The sequence below is a fragment of the Staurois parvus genome, unplaced genomic scaffold (assembly GCF_062004578.1).
Source record: "Staurois parvus isolate SC_StPar_1 unplaced genomic scaffold, SC_StPar_1.0 ptg000882l, whole genome shotgun sequence".
Classification (NCBI taxonomy): Eukaryota; Metazoa; Chordata; class Amphibia; order Anura; family Ranidae; genus Staurois; species Staurois parvus.
Window position 1 is genome coordinate 71152 of NW_028318678.1, and position 23895 is coordinate 95046.

The 23895-nt window shown below is 42.8% G+C and overlaps 1 protein-coding gene across 3 annotated transcripts in view; it reads left to right on the forward strand.

Moving 5' to 3' along the window:
* PRPSAP2 (phosphoribosyl pyrophosphate synthetase associated protein 2) overlaps positions 1-11111 on the forward strand; it is an 80995-nt gene extending 69884 nt beyond the window's left edge. For all 3 annotated transcript variants that reach the window (XM_089656006.1, XM_089656008.1, XM_089656007.1), the window contains 3 exons: positions 269-339; positions 1803-1949; positions 6782-11111. In XM_089656006.1, coding sequence (XP_089512132.1) covers positions 269-339; positions 1803-1949; positions 6782-6940 — 377 coding nt within the window. In that variant the 3' untranslated portion in view covers positions 6941-11111. The remainder of the gene's footprint in view (positions 1-268; positions 340-1802; positions 1950-6781) is intronic.
* The last annotated feature ends 12784 nt before the right edge of the window (positions 11112-23895 follow it).

Below are 23895 nucleotides of genomic sequence, written 5' to 3' on the forward strand. Positions count from 1 at the left end.
CAAAAAAGGTTGCCTGGATCAGAGTGCGAGTTCTTGTCCTTGTAACCACTGGAGGAGAAGTGAGGGAATCTCTCTAATGGGGGCACAACTGTACACGCTTGACAGATGGTCTAACCCCCCTGGTGCCCAGCCTGTGGCTTGTGTGTCACATGTTGTCCTTTGGTACGTGTTGTGTGGCTCAGGGACCCCAGCAGTCTATAGTTGGACGATCTCAGGGATTGGAGGTAAATTAACAGTATATTCTCTTTTTTTTTTTTTCTTTTTTCAGTGATGTTCCCTAAAGAGAAGCCCCCTATTACAGTTGTCGGTGATGTTGGTGGAAGGATAGCCATTATTGTGGTGAGTACAGAAGGTAAAGTACTGCATGGGGGGTGGTGGGGAGAGGGGAAATGGCAATGCACTAAGTGGGGGGTGCAGAATGTTCGCATTGCCCATAAATGCTGCCCATTTAGGAATGAAAATATTAGGTTTCAAATCAATATTATTAAAGATGATGCCCAGCTTTACCGTCAGTCTTGTACAGTTATACAGACTCCTGTACTGAAATTGTTTACTTTGATTTTGCTGCACACAGTGAGTGTTTTACAGTGTGCAGAAAGCCAAATAGAGCCCACCTCATTTCCTGGCTGGAGGACATTCAGCATCATTTAGCCCTATCCTTTCCCAGCCTTACTGTCCCCAGGCTCACTCCTTTCATTTATTGGATTGCAGCTTTTTCAATCGTGGAGGCTCATCATGACATGTATGTGTTATCTAGGGTGGTCTGCATTATCAGACTGACATTCACCCATCAAGGCATATTGACATCAGCATAACTCCTCCCAAGAGCCAGCTTGCTGCTTGTATCAGTGCGGAAGGCACTTGAGAGGAGTACTGAGGTTAGGTGCTGTGATGTTTTCAGGAAGCTATGTACAGCATTCTGCCAGACCCATACAGCAGCCATGACCTGCCTGCATTGCATAGAGACACAAATAAGGTATGTTATGGAAATGGAAAGGTTTTGCTTTTTAAAAAAAATTGCCATATTAATGAGAGGGAAGGGGGAACCAGGGAAGGCAACACAAGCCAAAGAGGATCTTCACCCTGTAATCAAACATTTAAAAGTCATCAGATATAAATACTGTAGCTGCTCACTTTTAAGAAAACACACACTTTACTTGTCCCCGGATCCAGCGATGTCCTCACCCGACCCGGCTCTTTGCTGTTCTTTGGGTTCAGGCACCAGCATCTTAAATGTGGGCAGCCAACTCCTTGTGACCCCTTGCTTCACAGCCAGCTGCCCACTGCACATGCATGAGCCACACTGCGCCATGTGAATGGTTCTGCAGTCTTCTGGGACTTGTGACGTGTCCTAAGAGACTGCGGGGGAAGGAGGGGGCCGAACCGGAGGTGGGAGTGGGTCCCCCCCCCCCAAAAAAAGACATCCCAAATATAGGAGAGGATGGGGGAAGTGGGAGGAAAAGTGATACTTCCCCTTTTGGGTGTAAAGTTCCTCTTTTAAGCTTTTAACATACACGATGAATGCTTGTAGCAACTATTTTCAGGCACTGCTGTCCTTGATGTGTGTTTGTGTGTATATACTGTATATCATATATAAAAAGATATTAAAATAGATAAAAAGTCTCCATCTCCAGATAATCACTGACCATTCTAAATAAGTAGAGCACTGAGCTCTGCAGAGGAAGGAGATGTCTCAACTCTCAACTCAAGTACAGACCTCACATTGGTGACTTTCCCCACAAAACATCCTGTCTCTTGACTGGGTTCTTCTCTGTGACACGTGTTTCTTGTGGTTCCCACAGGATGACATCATAGATGATGTAGACAGTTTTCTTGCTGCTGCCGATACACTTAAAGAACGAGGGGCCTACAAAATCTTTGTCATGGCCACACATGGTCTCCTGTCCTCCGATGCTCCACGGTTAATAGAAGAATCTGCTATAGATGAGGTGAGGACATTATTTCCTGTCTTTTTCTGTTTTCCTCCTCCTCCTCTGTCTCTCACAGTGCTCTTTTTTTCTTTTTCAAAATATTTCTAAACTTTTTCCAACATCACATCTTTTAAAAAAAAAAAAAAAAAAAATCAAATGTGCAACATCATTATATATATAAGACCTTTATACTATATTTATTTATTTATTTATTTATTTATTTATTACAGGTACTTATATAGCGCTGTCAATTTACGTAGCGCTTTACACATATATATTGAACATTCACATCTATATATAGTAAAGTGCTGAGCAAACTGTTGGCCCTATATAAATCCTGTATAATTATATATATATATATATATATATATATATATATATATATACACCGTGCTCAACATAAATGAGTACACCCCAAAAGAGTTGTCAGAAAACCTTTACTTTACTTTCAGAGTCAAAATTTCTATGGGACACTATTTTCTATGGGATACTACAAAATACTCCCACAAATGCGGGCCATTGATGGCAAACAAGATTTGTTAATTTGCATTCACAAAAAAGTATTTTTCCTAAAATTAATTCAATGTTACAAAAATGAATACACCCCAATGAACGTCTTAGGAACAAAGTAAAATTTTAGACAACAAAATCCTAATTAACAAGAATTCAACTCCAGGTGAGTCTAATTATTCATTATACCAGGTGTCCAGCAGAGACAGTTTATTATAAAAGGGCGTTAATTAAAGAAAACCCCTCCCATTTCATGATGTCAGCAATGGCACCACATGGAAGAGAAATGTCACAAGGGTAAAGAAATTATATAATTTCTTTACACAAGAAAGGTGAAGGCTACAAGAAGATCAGCAAAGCTTTACTTATCAGTCAGAATACTGTAGCAAAAGTGATACAAAAGAGGGAACTGTAACCACCTCACAGAAACATCCAGGCCATTCACAGAAGTTACCACCTCAGCAGGAGTGTCTTCTGATGAGAAGGGTTGAAGAAAATCACCATGCAAGTTAACTGCAGTTAGCTAAAGAAGTAGAAAGCCAAACTGGGGTGATTGTTTCCCGTGACACAATACGGCGTACACTGCAGAGGAATGGCATGTGTGGGTGTCGTCCACGAAGGAAGCCCTGCACAAAAAAGCCTACCTAGAATTTGCCAGAGCCCATGCTGAAAAAAAAAGAAGACTACTAGGACTCTGTACTCGGGAGTGATGAAAGCAAGATAAATATTTTTGGAACTGATGGCTTCAAAACTGTATGATGTCGCAAGGGTGAGGAGTACAAAGAAAAATGCATGGTGCCTACAGTGAAATGTGGTGGCAGTGTCCTTCTGTGGGGCTGCATGAGTGCTGCTGGTGTCGGGGAGCTGCATTTCATTGATGGTATCATAAATTCACAGATGCACTACTCTATATTGAAAGAGAAGATGCTACCATCACTCCGTGCTCTTGGTTGTCGTGCACTTTTCCAACATGACAATGATCCAAAACACACATCTAAGTCCACTGTTGCATTTCTGAAGAACAGGGTGAAAGTGATTCAGTGGCCAAGTATGTCTCCTGATCTGAACCCAATCCAACACCTATGGGGAATTCTGAAGAGACCAGTTGAGCATCGTTCTCCTTCCAGCTTCCAGGCTCTAAAAGACATTGTTTTTGAAGAATGGAAAAAGATTGATGTTGCAATATGTCGCCATCTTGTTCATTCCATGCCTTATTCATTCCATTCCAAGATTTGGTGCTGTCCTTACAAATCATGGAGGTCATACAAAATACTAGATGTAGTAGTTTTTGTTGTGGGGTGGATTCATTTTTGCATCAACTAATTTGAGTAAAACTGAAGATTTTGTAATCGAATATATTATTAACCTTACTTTCATGTAATTAGCCGAACAAATGTTCTATAAAACTCAATTTTGTCAAAATTTTGGAAATTGTTCCTGTGTTCATTGAGATATTGAGTAAAATCTTACTTTTCAAACGGGGTGTACTTATTTATGCTTAGCTGTGTGTGTGTGTGTGTGTGTGTGTGTGTGTATATATATACAGTTGTGTTCAAAATAATAGCAGTCAGACATCACTAACCTGATCAATCACTGTTTTTGGTAGAAATGATATTTCTACGTGGCAAATAATTTACTAGCAGGTGTAGTAGAGTAATAGAAATCCAACAGACCCAACAGTCATGACATGCATGTTGCTGATTCTGTGTAATTGAATCACTCATTGAAAGGGGCATGTTCAAAATAATAGCAGTGGGGAGTTCTATTAGTGAGGTCATTCATTCTTTGAAAAACAGGTGGCAATTATTGCCCTTATTTAAGGAAGGAAGGCAGCAAATGCTGGTTACAGTGCATTTCTCTCTGAAATTCTGAGGAAAATGGGTCGTTCCAGACATTGTTCAGAAGAACAGCGTACCTTGATTAAAAAGTTGATTGGAGAGGGGAAAACATTTAAAGAAGTGCAGAAAATGATCGGCTGCTCAGCTAAAATGATTGCAAATGATTTAAAATGGCAACCAAAACCTGAAAGACGTGGAAGAAAGCGAAAAACTACCATTGGAATGGATAGAAGAATAGCCAAAATGGCACGGACTCAGCCAACAATCAGCTCCAGGAAGATGAAAGAAGGTGTAAAGTTCCCTGTGAGTACTGTTACAATTAGAAGACGCCTATGTGAAGCCAAGCTATCTGCAAGAAGCCCCCGCAAAGTCCCACTGTTGGAAAAAAGACATGTGCTGAAGAGGTTACAATTTGCCAAAGAGCACATTGACTGGCTTAAAGAGAAATGGCCCAACATTTTGTGGACTGATGAAAGTAAGATTGTTCTTTTTGGGTCTAGTGGGCGGAGACAGTTTGTCAGACGACCCCCAAACACTGAATTCAAGCCACAGTACACTGTGAAGACAGTGAAGCATGGTGGTGCAAGCATCATGATATGGGGATGTTTCTCATACTACGGTGTTGGGCCTATTTATCGCATACTAGGGATCATGGATCAGTTTGAATACATCAGAATACTTGAAGAGGTCATGCTGAAGAGGAAATGCCCTTGAAATGGGTGTTCCAATAAGACAACGACCCCAAACACACCAGTAAACGTGCAACATCTTGGTTCCAGACCAACAAGATGGACGTTATGGAGTGGCCAGCCCAATCCCCGGATCTGCATCCAATAGAAAACTTGTGGGGTGACATCAAAAATGCAGTTTCTGAGGCAAAACCAAGAAATAGAGAAGAACTGTGGAATGTGGTCCAATCATCCTGGGCTGGAATACCTGATCACAGGGGCCAGAAGTTGGGTGACTCCATGCAACACAGATGTACAGCAGTTCTCAGAAACAGTGCGACTACAACCGAATATTCATGAAGTCATTCAAAGGAAAGCAAAATCTTCAAACATTTTTCAGTTTATATAGTGAATGTTTGAGTTTGTAAAGAAGAATACAAACACTGCGATTTTTTTGAATATTCTAATATTCACTTTTCTTCTTTTTTTTTTTTTGGAACAACACAAATTTGATATATTTTTCTTCATGTTATGATTTGGAATAGAATGTGTCGTGTTCCCAATGCATTTGTGTGGATGGAAATAAAAGCTATTAGAAGGATTTTGAGCTTTATTCACTTTTTTCAACACACTGCTATTATTTTGAACACAACTGTATATGTGTGTGTGTATATATATATATATATATATTTATATATATATATATATGTGTGTATGTATGTATGTGTGTATATATATATACATACATACACACACACATCTACTTGGAGGCAGCTACATACTCAGGCTCTGCTTCCTGCTTTGCAATGTTACACAATGGTTGTTCTTTACTGCTCCTTCCCTCAACGCAAGTCTTTTGCAGGCCATAAACGGGTCGTTTATCGGCCGATTTTTCATCCGTACGAAAAATCGGCCGATAATCACGCCGGTAGTGGGGCCAGTGTTTTTCACGGATCTCCTCATTTATTTTTATCGGTCATGCTGCCCGTCTATGGCCTGCCTATGAGACTTGCTGAAAACAATGCATTCCCTGTAGGGAGATATCTAACTGTTTAAAGTGTAAGTTCTCTTTTTCACAAAAAATTAATCGGTTGATATTTTGTCTTTACACAGAGAGATTTTTTTTTCCCTTTAATATATAGTTTTCACAAGCACTGAGTCACTTGTCACTACCAAGGCTAATGAATGTTCTCTGACATACAAGGAGCCTCTAGTTGGGACTCCTACCTGTCTGTATATGAAGTATAGGAATGAAACAATGGCAGCAGGTGTGTAAAATGTGAAAACCATTTCTTATACAACTTTTAGGTACACTGAAACAATACAAAGTCAATGCTCTCTAAAAAGTACTGAACTGAGAGTTCAGTTTCCATAACTCAGGGCAGCCAATTAAAATTCATGTTTCGGTCATTGGTAAACTGTAGGGGTTGAATGCAAAGAATAAAAGGTATACCGCGCAGGCAAACAATCCAGATCAATCCACAACAGGTGCAGGCTCTGGCTCACCACCACACACGATGCAATAGGAAGAAGGGTCAGCCGCACACCGGAGGATAGATGAATATAGTGTGTATTTATTGATCCATAGGACACACAAAACACCAGAACATGAATACCTGTTAACGCGTTTCACACAATCTCATACTTAATCAAGCAATAGATCGTGTGAAACGCGTTAAGAGGTCCTGTATTCATGTCCTGGTGTTTTGTGTGTCCTATGGATCAATAAATACACACTATATTCATCTATCCTCCGGTGTGCGGCTGACCCTTCTTCCTAAACTGGTTCTTCAGCTGAGCTTTTCATCACGTGTCACTTCCTCTCTGCCCCCAGGTTGTCGTCACCAACACGATCCCCCACGAAGTTCAGAAACTGCAGTGTCCCAAGATCAAGACGGTGGACATCAGCATGATCCTGGCCGAAGCCATCCGGCGGATTCACAACGGGGAGTCCATGTCGTACCTTTTCAGAAATATAGGAGTGGATGATTAACCTCTCCCCTCCACTTTGTCTATATAAATATAGATATATTTTTTAGGAATATACCAAGGGCCAAAACTGGAAGTGTACAGTGTACCTGTGCCGTTACAAGAGCTTACCTTAATATTTCAACCAAGCCGTGTTTTTCAGGCTGACCTGTCTACCTGTAGATTCACCAGTCAATCGAGATATTTTTCTCTCTTGTTTTTTGGCTTGTCTTAATTTTTGCTACCTTTTTTTGTGAACAAAATGTCACACGCAAAGTATGTTTGTTCCATGCACCAGAGGTGTCAGAAGCAGCGTTACTAGTTGGGAGAACTTGTTCAGATGAGTAGCACGGAGTAGACCTGTGCTAGGATGGATTTGTGATACGGCCTTGTGCAGCATACCCTGCCAGTAAATAAACTGAAACCCCTATGGCCATCCAGTTTAAAAAAAAAAAAAAAAAATCTCTGCTTGAATTCATCAGCGTGTCTACAGTGAATCCTCGTCGAGGAGGACCAGATGGGTGGATGGTTGGGTAGATCTGTGCTATTAAACAATGCAACTCATCCCAATGCAAGCTCCATCTGGTCGACCAAAAGGAGGAACTGCTCACAAAGTGAAAGTCTGCCAAAACTTTTATAATTTCTATACAGAGTGGTCAGGGGTTAGAGCATCTGTAGGCTTTATTGCTTTCTGTGTCCTTGTCAGGGAGATATCTCATAACCTACTGTTCTGGTGTCACCTGGGAAAGAATGTAAAATGAACACAGACAAGAACGACTCGTTTACACTAGCGGTTTGGGGTTGGTAGTGGGGCAGTAAAACCTCATGGATAAGCCATGTCTTTACCGCCACTCAAGCACTCCCCCTTTAGTTAGGAAGGCAGGGGCCAGTAGGTACACACATGACGCGGCTGCAGCTGGAATTATATCCCCCATTGCTACTGCCCATCGGACATGACCCATTCCAGTGTATGTAGCCGTCTTGCAACTGCAGGTAGTCCAGCATTTAGGAGGTTAAAACAGGAGGTAAGGTGGTGATAAAACACCTCATCGCCTGTCAAATGCTCTCTGAAGAGTGATCTGAACACAGATCGCTCTTCAGAGGTAAAAGCAAGTGTAAACGAGGCTGAAGGGAGTTAAAATCTCCCCAGCGGGGACACAAACAGCAATGTGTAATGCTGAATTCAGCTTATCACTAGGTCACCTGATTCAGACAGGGCACAGTGGCTATTGTGAGTCTGCTCTCAACAAAAAGGAGGTACCACCTGAGGAGGGGATTTTATAAATCCATGTATGCAAAGTCTAATGAGAGCACCAAACCAAATGGTATTTGAGCCTAAATCCTTTTACTATTAGTTCATACAAATGAAAGCAAAACAGCCTACTCCTATCAGGGGCTCAAGGATTTCCCCAGTCAATGCGATTCAGGAGCTCAAGGATCTTCTTCCTTCAGCGATTGGGTATTGTAAGTAGTTAGGACTCAGAAATGGCACAGTGACCAGGATTAATTGTTTGTAGGGTGAGTGTTAAAGTGATACACTGATTATGGGCTTACTTTAACATTCATCCTACAAACGATCCTGGTGACTGTACTCCCCCTAACCTCTTATAGTATTTGGGCCCTGAAGAAGGGTGAGCTCCTTGAGCCCCCTGAAACGAGTTGACAAGTTTTCTTGTTATGATCCAATACTAATTTTAAATGATTTTGGACTCCATACCCATTATTCCATGTATGTTTTGGGGTATAACTATAACTTGATGTAGAATTCTATGGTAAGGCTAGGTCATAGGGGGTTTCAGCTGGTTTATGGTAAGGCAACCTTTGTGTAGATCAGGGCTGCAGTTTTGTGTAGAACAGTTATCCTTTAAATTGGTGCCATTCTGAGTTAACTGGAAACTGATCCTCAACCCCAGTTATGGAGATTGAATGGGCAAAGTGAAGGTGTCTCTTTAAAGTCCACAGACTGATTTAGTTATGCTCGCCTCTACCACTGCTACATCACTTTACGAAGTCAACCCCTGTATAAATTCTGTGTCAGAACTTACTCAGGAATCCCAGAGACATCCTCCTCACATGACTCGGTTCTAACCTGTCAATTGGCTGTGCGGGTCAAGCATCATTGGATGAGGTCACATGATTCTGTATACCTGGAAGTACCAGGTATTTTGAGGCAACCCTGACTTGGCAGCAAAGTGAAGGTGAGGTACTGGAGTTTAAACAGACTGTCACTTTGCCCTGAATGGACAACATGACAGGTCCTCTTTTATACCAGCAACTGGGAATCCAAATGAAGGAGACACTCATTGTTCTTGCAGACTTTTCGCTTTCTTTTCCTTGGTAAAGTACAAAATACAGAAAGCAGGGTAGAAAAAAGTTCGGGTGAAGTATTAGGGTTTTATTATACGTTTTCTGAGATGAAGTATCACATTTTCTATTTTTTCCCTCCTCCTTCATTGGGTGGGTAGTGTTATTTCAGTGGTTCTCAACCTTCCTAATGCCGTGACCCTTTAATACAGTTCCTCATGTTGTGGTGACCCCCAACCATAAAATTATTTACCCAGTAATTATAATTCATGAGTGTCGTTTTACCTCCAATACTGCTGCTTTCAACACAGTAGCTGTTCTCAGCACAGTAGCTGCTTTCAACACAGCAGCTGCTTTCTACACAGTAGCTGCTCTTTAAACGTCGGAAATATGTGTTTTCTGATGGTCTTAGGGGACCCCTGTGAAAGGGTCCTTCGACCCCCAGGTTGAGAACCACTGTGTTATTGGATATGAGCTTGTTGGGTTGCAATGGAATGCAAATTTGGGGCCCTTTTCTCTGAGGCTCATTGTTCAAGCCAACCAAAATGGCGGGTAGAAGATCCATTGTGGTCCTGAAAACCAGCTGTCTACGGTTCTGCTCTGTGCTTCGCCTCTGACTTGTATCTCCCCCTTTATTTTATTTGTATTTCTTTGGCCAGCAACGCCTCAGGAGAGGCAGGTCAAGAGACGTCCATGTGCCTCGGCCCTAATTTATCTCGTTCCCGTGAATCTTTTTTTTTTGTTTGTTTTGTTACAAGAGATATGATTGCGCTTAATTGTCTAAAGAATATTTTTGTTTAATCAATGGAGCAACCAAAGTGACTTCTTTTGTGTTCATTTTTGTAATCGTGTTTTTTAATCGTTGCTCTTTTTGAGCGATTAGTGACTTAGCTAAGCGCATTGGCACGTTTGTAGCAATCAGTGCAAGTTTTAGCGGCCTTTACTTATTAAAGTGCCTGAAGGAAGAACTGCACTTTGTTACCCATGGCGGTCAACAACTCTTCTTTCGGGCACTTTTCTAAATAAGAGCAGTAGGTTTATTTACAGAGGCAACTTGCTGCAGCCCGTGGTAATCAATCTCAACTCATCCATCAGTGTCCTTGTTTCAGTAATCTCACATTCGATTGGTGGCTGTTGCACTTAGTTTTGCTGTGCAGAGGGGGGCTCTTACATCCTTGTCAATGGCCGCTGTACGATTGAACGTTGACGACTGATTATTATAAAAAAAAATAAAGCAGCAGTTGCTCAGCTTTGAGCATTCAGCTACATGGTCAAGGAAAGCGTTTTGTACGCTAAACCAATCTTCAGCTGCGTTTTTGTCATGAATATGTCTCCCGCACACAATGGCTGCCTCCACTGAGAGTAAGGAGGTGTACTTTTGAAGTAATGCCATGATTACTGCACCTTGTCAGATGTCAGGCTTTGCTTATTTACAGTCACAATGTGCTTTTACTCTTGGGTGTATCTAGTAATACAGCTCTTATCCTTACCCGTATCACTGCAGGCGCCAGGGAGGGCAATCGGGGCCGCTACTAGGCCGTTTCAGCAGCTACGGGGTTCATTGCTTCGTTGGGGGGGCCTGTGAAGCATTGCTGAGCGATGTAGTAGGTGTGGATCCACTTACTGCAGGCTTCTTCAGCAGCACAAGGATATCGGACAAGAGTTAAACTCTGAACAGTTTTTGTGTCTTATTTTTTTTTCTACTCCTGTCCCAAAGTTATCTCCGCCCCCTGTGTCGATGAGAAGAGTCGCAGTAGTTTACATGCGCAATGTGTCTGGGGGGGCTACATAGTAATGCTTTTTTTGTAGGAAAGCCTACTGAGAAATATGCACTTGTATTTATTTTCTGCAAATGAAGAGGGAACATGTAATAAAAATATTTGTTTGTGTGACACGCATTGTTGTGTTTTTTTTTTTCCCTTTAATTAGTGGGGGGGGGGTTCCCTTTAATTATTGTAATAGTATGCACACATCCAAGAATCTGCTATCAGTACGGTATTTGCCTCCATATAAGGCCCTACATATATGGCCAAAAGTGTGGACATCTGACCATCACATCTACATGAGCTTGCACATTCCAAACCATGGTCAATAATATGGAATTGGCACCCACTTTGCCGTTTTAATAGCCTCCACTCTTCTGGGAAGGGTTTCCATAAGGTTTTGTGTCTGTGGGAATTTGTGCCCATTCAGCCAAAAAAATAGCAATTTGTGAGTTCAGGTACTGATACTGGATGAAAAGACCTGTCTCAAAATCAGCATTCTAATTCATCTCAAAAGCAGGCTTCCATCTAGCCACTCTGCCATAAAGTCCATATTGGTGGAGGGCTACAGTGATGGTTGTCCTTCTGGTACTTTGTCCCATCTCCACACAGGATCTCTGGAGCTCAGTCTGAGTAACCATTGGGTTCTTGTTAACCTCTTTTATTAAAGCCCTTTTCCCCAACTGCTCAATTTGGCACCCAGCTCCTGGAAGAGTCCTGGTTGTGCCAAACGTCTTCCATTTGAGAAAGATGGAGGCCACTGTGCTCTTGGGAAACTTGAGTGCAGCAGCAGTGCTGACAATATTCGCAAGTAAAATCCGACAGGCTGGCTGTACCCATGTTAATTGATTGATCAACTTGGGTACATTCAGCCTGCTCATACATTGTTTGAATCTTGGTTGGTTCCTGCTGAACTGGCCAAAATTTGTCTATTGCCAGCTTTATCTCAAAAAACTTTACTAACGTAAACATAAAGAACTGATCCACACTCACCGATGGGTTGCTAGACATTACTGCTCAATAATTGGTTGCTATAGGTTACTGCACATCATTACCGCTCACTGATTGGTTGCTAGAGGTTACTGCACATCATTACTGCTCACCCATTTGTTGCTAGAGTTCACTGTACTTCATTACAGCTCACCGTTTGGTTGCTAGAAATTAGTCTATTGCCAGCTTTATCTCAAAAAACTTTACTGACGTAAACATAAAGAACTGATCCACACTCACCGATTGGTTGCTAGACGTTACTGCACATCATTACTGCTCACTGGTTGCTAGAGGTTACTGCACATCATTACCACTCACCGATTAGTTGCTAGAGGTTACTGCACATCACTGCCACTCACCGATTGGTTGCTAGAGGTTACTGCACATTATTACTGCTCAGTTGCTAGAGGTTACTGCACATTATTACCACTCACTGAATGGTTGCTAGAGGTTACTGCATATCATTACTGCTGATTGGTTGCTAGAGGTTACTGCTCACCCAAAGGTTACTGCACATTATTAATGATCATCGATTGCCTACAACTCACTGTGTCCTCTGCAAGCTGCTCCGGTTCTTCCACTGATTTATTAATCTGCTGACAGGTGAAGGGTGAGAAAGAAGTATCCATACACAGCCTGCTCTGTGTTTGTTCGATCTCTGCGCTGCTGACTGGAGAAGTTGGGGTTGAGTGGGGCAACACAGAGCCACTCTGCTTCACTTCCTGTCGCAGCCACTCTAGTCCTGACAGAGAAGTAGGTGGAGCAAGCTCTAAAACATGCAGTCCACAGCTGTGCCTCTCTTCTGTCACAGTGGCCACTTGAATTAACTGGCCAGGAGAGCAAGTGGGGTGATCGGCAGCACCCACTACACCTGGAAAAAATATTTGTGGGCAGCCTGGGCTCACGTTAAAGATGGCCCTGTTGCAGCACCCTGGGAGTGCCTTCAGGTTTACTCTGGGGTGCCTTGCAAAATGCCTAACAATTGCTCAGTTTGTCAATATTGAGTCAACAAGTGGATGAAACGCTTTGTAGTCACATAAAGCCACAGGTTTTCATTGTGTGCCATTACAACCTTTTAGCTGCCAGTGTCCTAACATCCAATGACGTCACTGGTTGATGAGGAGGACATTGGGCACCTGCAGAGCATGCTTGTTTGCCCTTCCCTGCCCCCCCTCCGTCAGCTTTGGGGTCACATTAGTGAGGGAGAAGAGAAACATTGAAATACTAATCAGTACCAATGTGCCAAGGCGTTTTTGCTTTGGAAGAATAAATCACCTCCAACATTGGGTGTCCAAAGTGTGTTAGAATGGGGTGTCCCAAGATTGTGCAGAATTTTAAAGGATGCCTTGTCTGAATAAAAAGTTGAGAAACACTATCTTAGAAGAGCATAATATACAGAAAGCAAAGAGATAGTGTATAGTGGAGATTGGGATGATGTACAATTGTCTTCAAAGGTTATGAGTGTGAGGAACAATATTCTGAGATGACGGGACACCCTTAAGCAGCAATATAGGCAAAGGACACCCCCTGCTATGCCCAAGGTGCACATACCATGGTAATTAATATATCGGGAATGATTGGAGAAACCCACAACTTTTTCACCACTACTTTTCCTTTTTACTTGCTTTTTAAATCAACGAATGCAATAATTTAGAAGTTTATTGCAGTATAACACTTTATAAAGGTTCATACATCAGACCAAAACTTGGGAGGCAAGAGGAACAGAGGGATTTGGGTGCATAGAGGGACAGTCCCTCTCTATGAGGAGCTGTTGAGAGCTATGCCAAAGGTCTTCGGTAGGTTTGAGGTCATGGCTCTGTGTAGGCTACCACACCATACTCATCAAACCATGTCTATGGGGCTGGCTTTGTTCATGCTGGACCTTCCTTAAACTGTTATCACAAGGATGGAAGTACACAACAGTGTAAAATGTCTTTGTGACTTGTAGCATTAACTGCTTCCCGTCCGCCCTATAGCAGAAGTACTGTTATAGAGCGGCATGGGTGCGCAAAATCACATATATATACGTCATTTTGCCCTACCCGTGCCGCCATTCGTGGCTGTCAATCACCGGGTCCCGGCCGGTGCTTACCAGTGCCTAGTGATTGCCGAGCATTTCCGATGGGGGCGGATGGTTTGGGGGGAGAACTGTTTGTAAACAAAACAGCTCTCTCTTGTCAGCTCCTGCACACTGCTTTGCATGGCTGTGCATAGCACTGCCATGCAAAGCAGTGTGCTTGCAATGAAGCACAACACACAGCCCCACAGTAAAACACACACAGCACACTGTTAACCTTTTGATTGCCCCATGTGTTAACCCCTTCCTGCCCAGTGTCATTAGTACAGTGTCAGTGCTTTTTATTAGCACTGATCGCTGTAATAGTGTCATTGGGATGTCAGTGACACCAAGTCAGTTCCCGACCCAGTGTCAGAATGCCCGCCGCAGTCCCTCTATAAGTCGCTGATCACCGCCATTACTAGTAAAAAAATAAAAAATCCCAGTACATATACCGACATTTGTAAATGTTATAACTTTCACGCAAACCAATTCATTTAGATGTATTGGGATTTTTTTTTTTAGCAAAGACATGTAGCAGAATACATTTTGACCTAAATTTACGATTAAATTTGATTTTTTTACTGGACGTGTTTAATTGCACAAAGTCTAAAATATCGTTTTTTTTTCTCAAAATTGTCAGTCTTTTTTTTAATAGCTCAAAAAATAAAAACCGCACAGGCGATCACATACCACGGAAAGAAATCTTTATTTGTTGGGGGAAAAAAAGGATGTAATTTTAATTTCGGTGCAGCGTTGCATGACTGCACAATTGTCAGTAAAATAACGCAGCGCCATAACGCAAAAAATGGCCTGGTCAGGAAGGGAGGGGGGTAAATTCTCAGGAGGGCAAGTGGTTAAAGTTACCTTTCACTGGAAACGCAATCATTTAGAGGGGTGGTCATATTGGTGTATTTTCGGTCCTGGGAGGCACTATAGGTGCATTATGAGAAGTAATACCATTCATAAAGTAAATCCAGCTGGACAGAAGGCCCAGGTGTGTGTACTTGTGGATGGAGGGGTCAGTGCACAGATGTCCGCCCTTTGTGCTGAGTGCACAGCTCCGTCTGTTTTCCTGACCTCTGCTCCATTACACCAATTTGTAGCATTCAGCGGATGCATGATCTAATGTCACCGTGCCTCATTAGAGGTGACTGTCTCAGCAACGTAAGACGCGCTTATCTCTTCTGTGTTTGTGGTTTTGTCAGCAAATTCTGTCAATTCCCTTAAGTGGATTGCCAGCACCCATATTGGCATGTTCCTGGCACAGAAGCAATTTTTTTTTTTCTTTCTATAGAAGAAATACAGAGGATGTATGGAGTCTACCGTTGCTGAGCTCTCCTGAAAGTGCAAGCTTCCTGGCTTTCATGCTGATACAATGTTTTCCATATTTTCATTTACAAATCATAATTGGCAGGTAGAAGACATACAGCTGTATCTTGAAAATGTAACAAAATAATTGCCTTGTACATACGTTTACAATAAACATGTCAAAGTAAACAATAAAAGAGAGTGTAAAGTTATTATTCTGGGAAAGGGCGTGAAAATACACGGTGTGTATAGGCCAGGGGTGGGCAAACTTTTTGACTTGAGGGCCGCAATGGGTTCATATATTGGACCCGGGGGCCGGACCAAGAGTAGATGAATGATGTGTATGTGTCATCCATAGTAAGTATAGTAATATTCCCCCATAGTAAGCATAGTAATTAATCCCCCATATAGTAATTCATCCCCCATATAGTAATTCATCCCCCCTATAGTAATTCATCCCCCATATAGTAATTCATCCCCTATATTAATTCATCCCTCATATAGTATTTCATCCCCCATAGTAATTCATCCCCCATAGTACTATTCCCCCCCAAGTAGTAAGCCAAGTCCCCCCTGTGTCAATTCACTTTCCTTTGCTCCACGCATTCCTTTCGCCGTGTTCCCGCGCCGTTCCGGTCAGGGCGGACTGTGAGGGAAGCCTAGCTCCCCTCACGTTCATCACGCTGCCCCGCCTACACACATCCTGACAGCCATCCTGACAGTATCACGCTCCACGGGCCGGATTAAAAGGTCCGCAGGGCCGTATACGGCCCACGGGCCGTAGTTTGCCCATTGCTGGTATAGGCCAACACTCCACGTAACCAACCCCCGGTTCACATCTATGTGGCCACGCGGGCTGCGTTTTGCATGAGAGCCCATTCATTTGAATGGACTCCCGTGCCCCGTGACACGCATTGAAAGAAGTCCCTGCACTTCTTTGGAAAACGCAGCCTGCACTGGAACCTTGGTTCCCAGTATGGTTGAGTTTTCCAGTGCGGGCGGCCTATTAGAACTAATGGCACCTGCCCGCGGGTCTGCATTTGTCTGTGCGGGTGGTGAGACTGCTTGGACTTTCATGCAGATCCGCAGCGGCACCACCCGCACAGATGTAAACCTAGGGTAAGTATGCACAGTTTACCTATACAGCTGCATTGACTACACCCCAATATACGGGCCATTTATAATAATTTTCAGATTAGTCTTCTATATTTTCTAAGTCAGCAACTGTGCCAAGTATACAGATTAGGTGTTATGACTACACTTTGATTTTCCTGATCTTCATGCTTGTTCCATGTAGTTGTCTAAAAGTGTTGAAGCCGGACAGAGCCAGGGAACTAGCATTTTTGGTGGTTTTGCAGCGCCAACCTCAATATTTCATTACAGGTTCCATTTAAAATGTATAGTCATGGCCAAAAATATAGGCACCCCTGCATTTCTGTCAGATAATGCACCACTTCGCCCAGAAAATTGTTGCAATTACAAACATTTAGGCATTCTCATCTTTATTTCTTTTGTTTGTATTGGTATGCCACAAAAAAGTCGGGAAACAAAAAGCCAAATCTGACACATTCCATGCAAAACCCCAAAAATAGACTGGACAAAATTATTGGCACACCCCTTGAAAAGAAAATAACTGAAATCAATGGCTTCCTGTAACCATCAATGAGTTTCTTACACATCTCTACTGGAATTTTGGACCACTCTTCTTTCGCCAACTGCTCCAGGTCTGTCAGATTGGAAGGGTTCCTTTTCCTAACTGCTCCCCACAGATGCTCTATGGGATTGAGGTCTGGACTCTCCAGCATTCTGGGCACCTTTCATGCACCTCTCTTTACACTGCACCCTCTGCCTGCACCTCCTTCTACCCTGGATATCCTGTTTGGACCCCTCTCTACACACCCTTCTTGCACCTCTCTTTACTCTGTACCCTCTGTTTGCACCTCTGTCCACTGTGGACACCATTCTTGCACCTCTATTTACTCTGCATCGCTCCATGGCCACAGTTATATTAAATCAAGCACCTAAGCATGCAGACTGCTTCTACAAACATTTGTGAAAGAATGGGTCGCACTCAGTAGCTCAGTGAATTCAAGCGTGGTCCCGTGATAGGTTGTCACCTGTGCAATAAGTCCATCCGTGTCATTTCCTGGCTACTAAATATTCCACGCTCCACTGTTAGTGGGATTATAACAAAGTAGAAGCAACTCAGATATGAAGTGGTAGGTCACGTAAAATGACAGAGTGGGTTCAATGCATGCTGAAGTGCAATGTGCAGAAGTCGCCAACTGTCTGCAGAGTCAGTTGCTAAAGACCTCCAAACTTCATGTGGCCTTCAGATTAGCACATGAACAGTGCGTACAGAGCTTCATGGAATGGGTTTCCATGGCCGAGCAGCTGCATCCAAGCCTTACATCACCAAGTGCAATGCAAAGTGTCGGATGCCGTGGTGTAACGCACGCTGCCACTGGACTCTAGAGCAGTGGAGACGTGTTCTCTGGAGTGACCAATCATGCTTCTCTGTCTGGCAATCCGATGGACGTGTCTGGGTTTGGCAGTTGCCAGTAGATCAGTACTTGCCTGACTGCATTGTGCCAAGTGTAACGTTTGGTGGAGGGGGGATTATGGTGTGGGGTTGTTTTTTAGGGGTTGGGCTTGGCCCCCTAGTTCCGGTGAAGGGAACTTTTAAGGCATCAGCATACCAAGACATTTTGGACAATTTCATGCTCCCAACTTTGTGGAAACAGTTTGGGGATGGCCCCTTCCTGTTCCTTTGGGATGAATTAGAGTGAAGACTGCAAGCCAGGCCTTCTTGTCCGACATCAGTGCCTGACCTCCCAAATGTGCTTCTGGAAGAATGGTCCAACCTTCCCATAGACACACACCTAATCCTTATGGACGGCCTTCCCAGAAGAGTTGAAGCTGTTATAGCTGCAAAGGGCGGGGCCAACTCAATATTGAACCCTACGGACTAAGACTGGGGGGGCATTAAAGTGCAGCTGTGATTGACATCCTCTGTAGTCATAGGGATCATATGCATGATGCTCAGTGGGCCTCGTAGGAGACTGGGTGTCAACAGACAGAAAGTGTGCCTGCTGCAACTCCAGTCAATGAAAATTCAGGGGCACACAGTGGAGGGGTGGGGAAAAAAATTAAATAGCAGCACAGTTTTTAGCAAGCACCAAAAGAAGATGGGACAGAGACGGGTCAGAATAGAGTTACTCTTTACATAAGACTACATTGTAATTTCTATTTAGAGATACTCTAGAAATGGAGACCTTCAGTAATTGTTTGACTATATCAACATCTACCACTACAGATCCAGGTTTTGGTACCATTGGATATTAGAGGACTCCTGTATTTCTGGGGCATTGAAATTGAGGACCTGCCCAGATCTGAATTGATTTAACAACAGTGCAAGAAATATTTGAATATATATAAATATAAATAGGAATATAAATAAATTCAGAGCAATAAGGGCCTTAGCTGAGTTTTGGCTGCTAATAGTATGCATGGATGATCTGTTAACTGTCATCGGAGTTGTTTTGGTTACTGTTTAATTTCACGCACCTCGCTGTGACACATTCCTCTTCTAAAAAGCTCTGGAATTATTTAGTTTGTCGAAAATTATAGCTATCTGCATTTAATGTCGAAGGTGAGAAATACAACGTTCTACAATTGTCACCAGAACCGTAACTAAAGGGAAACCTTCCACTGCGGATGCCCACCCTTTCTCTACATTGTTTACATGGAGGAACCCTTGAAAGGATTTTCTGATCTCAGGGAACCCCTGCTAATAATGACTATAGTCTCCAGCTTGTTGGAAATGTGCAGCATGGTGTGGCGGGCAGTAAGCACACAAAGTCCCGATTGGCAAGAAGCAATGTATTATGAAAGTAGTTCAATGATACAACCAGGCCCGGTGGGGAGTCTCACCCACTTACAATCACTTACAACAGTGCAGTGTGGAGGCAGCGGTAAGTAGACAGTGTTGCCAACAGCATCTGCCATGGGGAGTGAAGTGCGGCCTGGCCAGTCCAACCCATGACCTGTTGGGGGTCCATGAGGACTGGAGTTGAGAAACACTGCTCCACCTGAACCTTTCCCTATCGCTAGTACTATCCCTGACAGATGGGGAACCTGTCCCTACAGTAGCCACTAGCATAAAGCACACCAAACCCCAGGGTCAGAGTCTTACATAGACTCTGCCTGACCAAAGATGGATGCCAGGCAGGGGCGGACTGACCATTTGGAAACTCGGGCGCTGCTCGAGTGCCCGGGGTCAGTAGGGGGCCCCATGAGATGCCCCTGGTACCTTTTTCATAGGCTTTTTTGAGTTTGGGCAAGGACACAGGGGCCCCATGAGTTGTCAGCCCGTTCCTGATGCCAGGGTCACATGCAACAAGAGCGTCCAACCAGATTGCTCTCCCTAGTGACTGATGAAGTCATAAAGAAACCAAGTTTCTCTCCACTTCCTCTCGTCTCTGCATTGCTGCTGAGGTCCAGCGTCAATTGTTGTGTAGTATACAGACTGCACCTGCCTACAAAATCACTGTATATTAGTGTAAAGGTCAGTGGGAAGAATGCTCCTTACTTTTGTGGTCAGTGAGAATACTCCTCCCTTACAGATAGATAAAAAATCATTGGAGTCAGTGTGAACTTGTCTGAGAAGAAGAAGTTGCTCTTTGACCCAGGAACCCTAGGACTCCATGAATCCATGGTTGAAATAGGCTGAGGACACCTATTCCAGTGATTTCTACCTCTTTGTGCAGACTTCCTCTGTGCCTCAAATGTTCCCCATATCGGGGGGCTGAACTGAAGCAATGTAACCAAAACATTTCTGCCTTTACTGGCAAGAACAGGACTATATGATCCCAAACTCTCATTGACAGCTGTGCTCACAGTACCCTTTTCCATTGCTAAAGCAGATGTAACACCTGTTGGATTGCTTAATGTGACTTTGGAAGTGGGATGTTAGTTTGGATGTGAGATCCCTCCAGGAGCACGGCCCACTCATGACTTAGTGAATGCTGATCCTCCCTCACTGGCACTGTATGCTAGTTCCAATGTATTAACATGCTGATGCCAAGTATTTGAGGAAGTCCCATATGATGAGGGTGGCCTCTCTTTTACTTCCATCCTGGGCATCCCTGGATAGCCGGAGAGGCATTGCAAGGGTGTTGGAGTGGCACAAGTATCTGTTATACAGTATGTACTGTATTTGGCTCCTTTAGAATGTAGTGAAAAGAATGCAGGAATACAGGTTGCAATACAAGAAAAAAAAATCACAATAAATGCTACGATTAGTAAGGATAGGGCAATGAGGTCCACGAAAAGCCAGCAGGATAATGGTCAGGAGAACGTGTGTGCAGGTTGTAACACTGCTTTAGTGAGTTAGCGGCTAACCTAGGCTAAGGGGAGAAGGGGCTAAGCACATATTCTGTGTTCTTGGGCTTTCGGCTCTCAGCCAGCCCACCTGTACTGTAAAAAGGGGGAAGGCTGAGGTCCTGGAGCGCTGATTTTCCCTCCGAGACTCGATTTGGAAGAGGGGCTGCTGTGTCTCACAGCCGCTACAAATACCGAGGGTTCTGGAGGAATAACAGCAATGGACTTTGCCTACATGGACTATCACATCATAGAGGTATGCATGGGCAGCCATACAAATATATTTAGAGTTAGGGTTTGGAGATTGCTGGTATGTTGAAGTTTCATGAGGATAGTCGCATTCACTGTTTTGAGCTTGGTCTGAAATTATTCAAAGAGGTGCATGTTGATTCTGGCGTATCCAAAAGAACCAGGGTCTGTAAAGCACATACGGGGTATGAATACTTGGATTTTGCAAAGGCGTTTGACACAGTTCCCCACACACGGGTAATGTGTAAGGTAAAGTCTACAGGCTTGGAAAAATCTGTATGTAAATGGATAGAAAACTGGCTAAAAGATGGTATTCAGAGACTAGTGGTTAATGATTCATATTCTGAAAGGTCTGGGGTCATCAGTGGTGTACCCCAGGTTTCAGCGTTGGGACCCTTACTTTTTAATATATTTATAAACGATATAGGGTCTGGGATTAAAAATACAATCTCATTCTTTGCAGATGACACCAAGCTGTGCAGTGGAATAACGTGCTTACAGGATGTCTTCAATTTACAAGCCGACCTCAATGCTCTGTGTAATTGGGCAACTATGTGGCAAATGAGGTTTAATGTTGATAAATGTAAGGTTCTGCACTTGGGGGCTAAGAATATGCATGCATCATACATACTAGGGGGGTATAACTGGGGAAATCAATGGTGGAGAAGGATCTGGGGGTTCTGGTAGATCACAAGCTTAATAATAGCATGCAATGCCAAGCTACGGTTTCTAAAGCGAGAAAAATCCTCTCTTGTATTAAAAGAGATATAGACTCCAGAGAGAGAGATATAATTTCCCCCGGTACAAATCATTAGTAAGACCTCATCTGGAATATGCAGTTCAGTTTTGGGCACCAATTCACAAAAAGAACATTGGGGAACTGGAGAAAGTACAGAGAAGGGCAACCAAACTGATAAGAGGCATGGAGGAGATCAGCTATGAGGAAAGATTAGAGGGACTGAATTTATTCTCTCTTGAGAAGAGGAGGTTAAGGGGGGATATGATCACCATGTATAATACATAAGGGGGGAAATGATCTCCATGTATAATACATAAGGGGGGGATATGATCTCCATGTATAATACATAAGGGGGATATGATCTCCATGTATAATACATAAGGGGGATATGATCTCCATGTATAATACATAAGGGGGATATGATCTCCATGTATAATACATAAGGGGGATATGATCACCATGTATAATACATAAGGGGGGGGGGGGTATGATCTCCATGTATAATACATAAGGGGGGAAATGATCTCCATGTATAATACATAAGGGGGGGATATGATCTCCATGTATAATACATAAGGGGGATATGATCTCCATGTATAATACATAAGGGGGATATGATCTCCATGTATAATACATAAGGGGGATATGATCACCATGTATAATACATAAGGGGGGGGGGGTATGATCTCCATGTATAATACATAAGGGGGGATATGATCTCCATGTATAATACATAAGGGGAGATATGATCACCATGTATAATACATAAGGGAGGATATGATCTCCATATATAATACATAAGGGGGGATACGATCTCCATGTATAATACATAAGGGGGGATACGATCTCCATGTATAATACAGAGGGGGGATACGATCTCCATGTATAATACATAAGGGGGATATGATCACCATGTATAATACATAAGGGGGATATGATCTCCATGTATAATACATAAGGGGGATATGATCTCCATGTATAATACATAAGGGGGATATGATCTCCATGTATAATACATAAGGGGGGATATGATCTCCATGTATAATACATAAGGGGGATATGATCTCCATGTATAATACATAAGGGGGGATATGATCCCCATGTATAATACATAAGGGGGGATATGATCTCCATGTATAATACATAAGGGGGATATGATCTCCATGTATAATACATAAGGGGGATATGATCTCCATGTATAATACATAAGGGGGATATGATCTCCATGTATAATACATAAGGGGGATATGATCTCCATGTATAATACATAAGGGGGGATATGATCAACATGTATAAATACATAAGAGGGGATATGATCACCATGTATAAATACATAAGGGGGGTATGATCTCCATGTATAATACATAAGGGGGGATATGATCACCATGTATAAATACATAAGGGGGGATATGATCTCCATGTATAATACATAAGGGGGGATATGATCTCCATGTATAATACATAAGGGGGATATGATCACCATGTATAATACATAAGGGGGGGTATGATCTCCATGTATAATACATAAGGGGGGATATGATCTCCATGTATAATACATAAGGGGGGATATGATCTCCCTGTATAATACATAAGGGGGGATATGATCTCCCTGTATAATACATAAGGGGGATATGATCTCCATGTATATTACATAAGGAGGGATATGATCTCCACGTATAATACATAAGGGGGATATGATCTCCACGTATAATACATAAGGGGGGATATGATCTCCATGTATAATACATAAGGGGGGATATGATCTCCATGTATAATATATAAGGGGGGATATGATGAACATGTATAATACATAAGGGGGGATATGATCACCATGTATAATACATAAGGGAGGATATGATCACCATGTATAATACATAAGGGGGATATGATCTCCATGTATAATACATAAGGGGGATATGATCACCATGTATAATACATAAGGGGGGATATGATCTCCATGTATAATACATAAGGGGGGATATGATCTCCATGTATAATACATAAGGGGGGATATGATCTCCATGTATAATACATAAGGGGGGATATGATCTCCATGTATAAATACATCAGTGGTTCATATAGTGAACTCGGTGTAGAGTTATTCACCTTGAGGTCATCACAAAGGACAAGGGGGCACTCCTTACATCTGGAGGAAAAGATGTAATCTTGAAATACGGAAAGGTTTC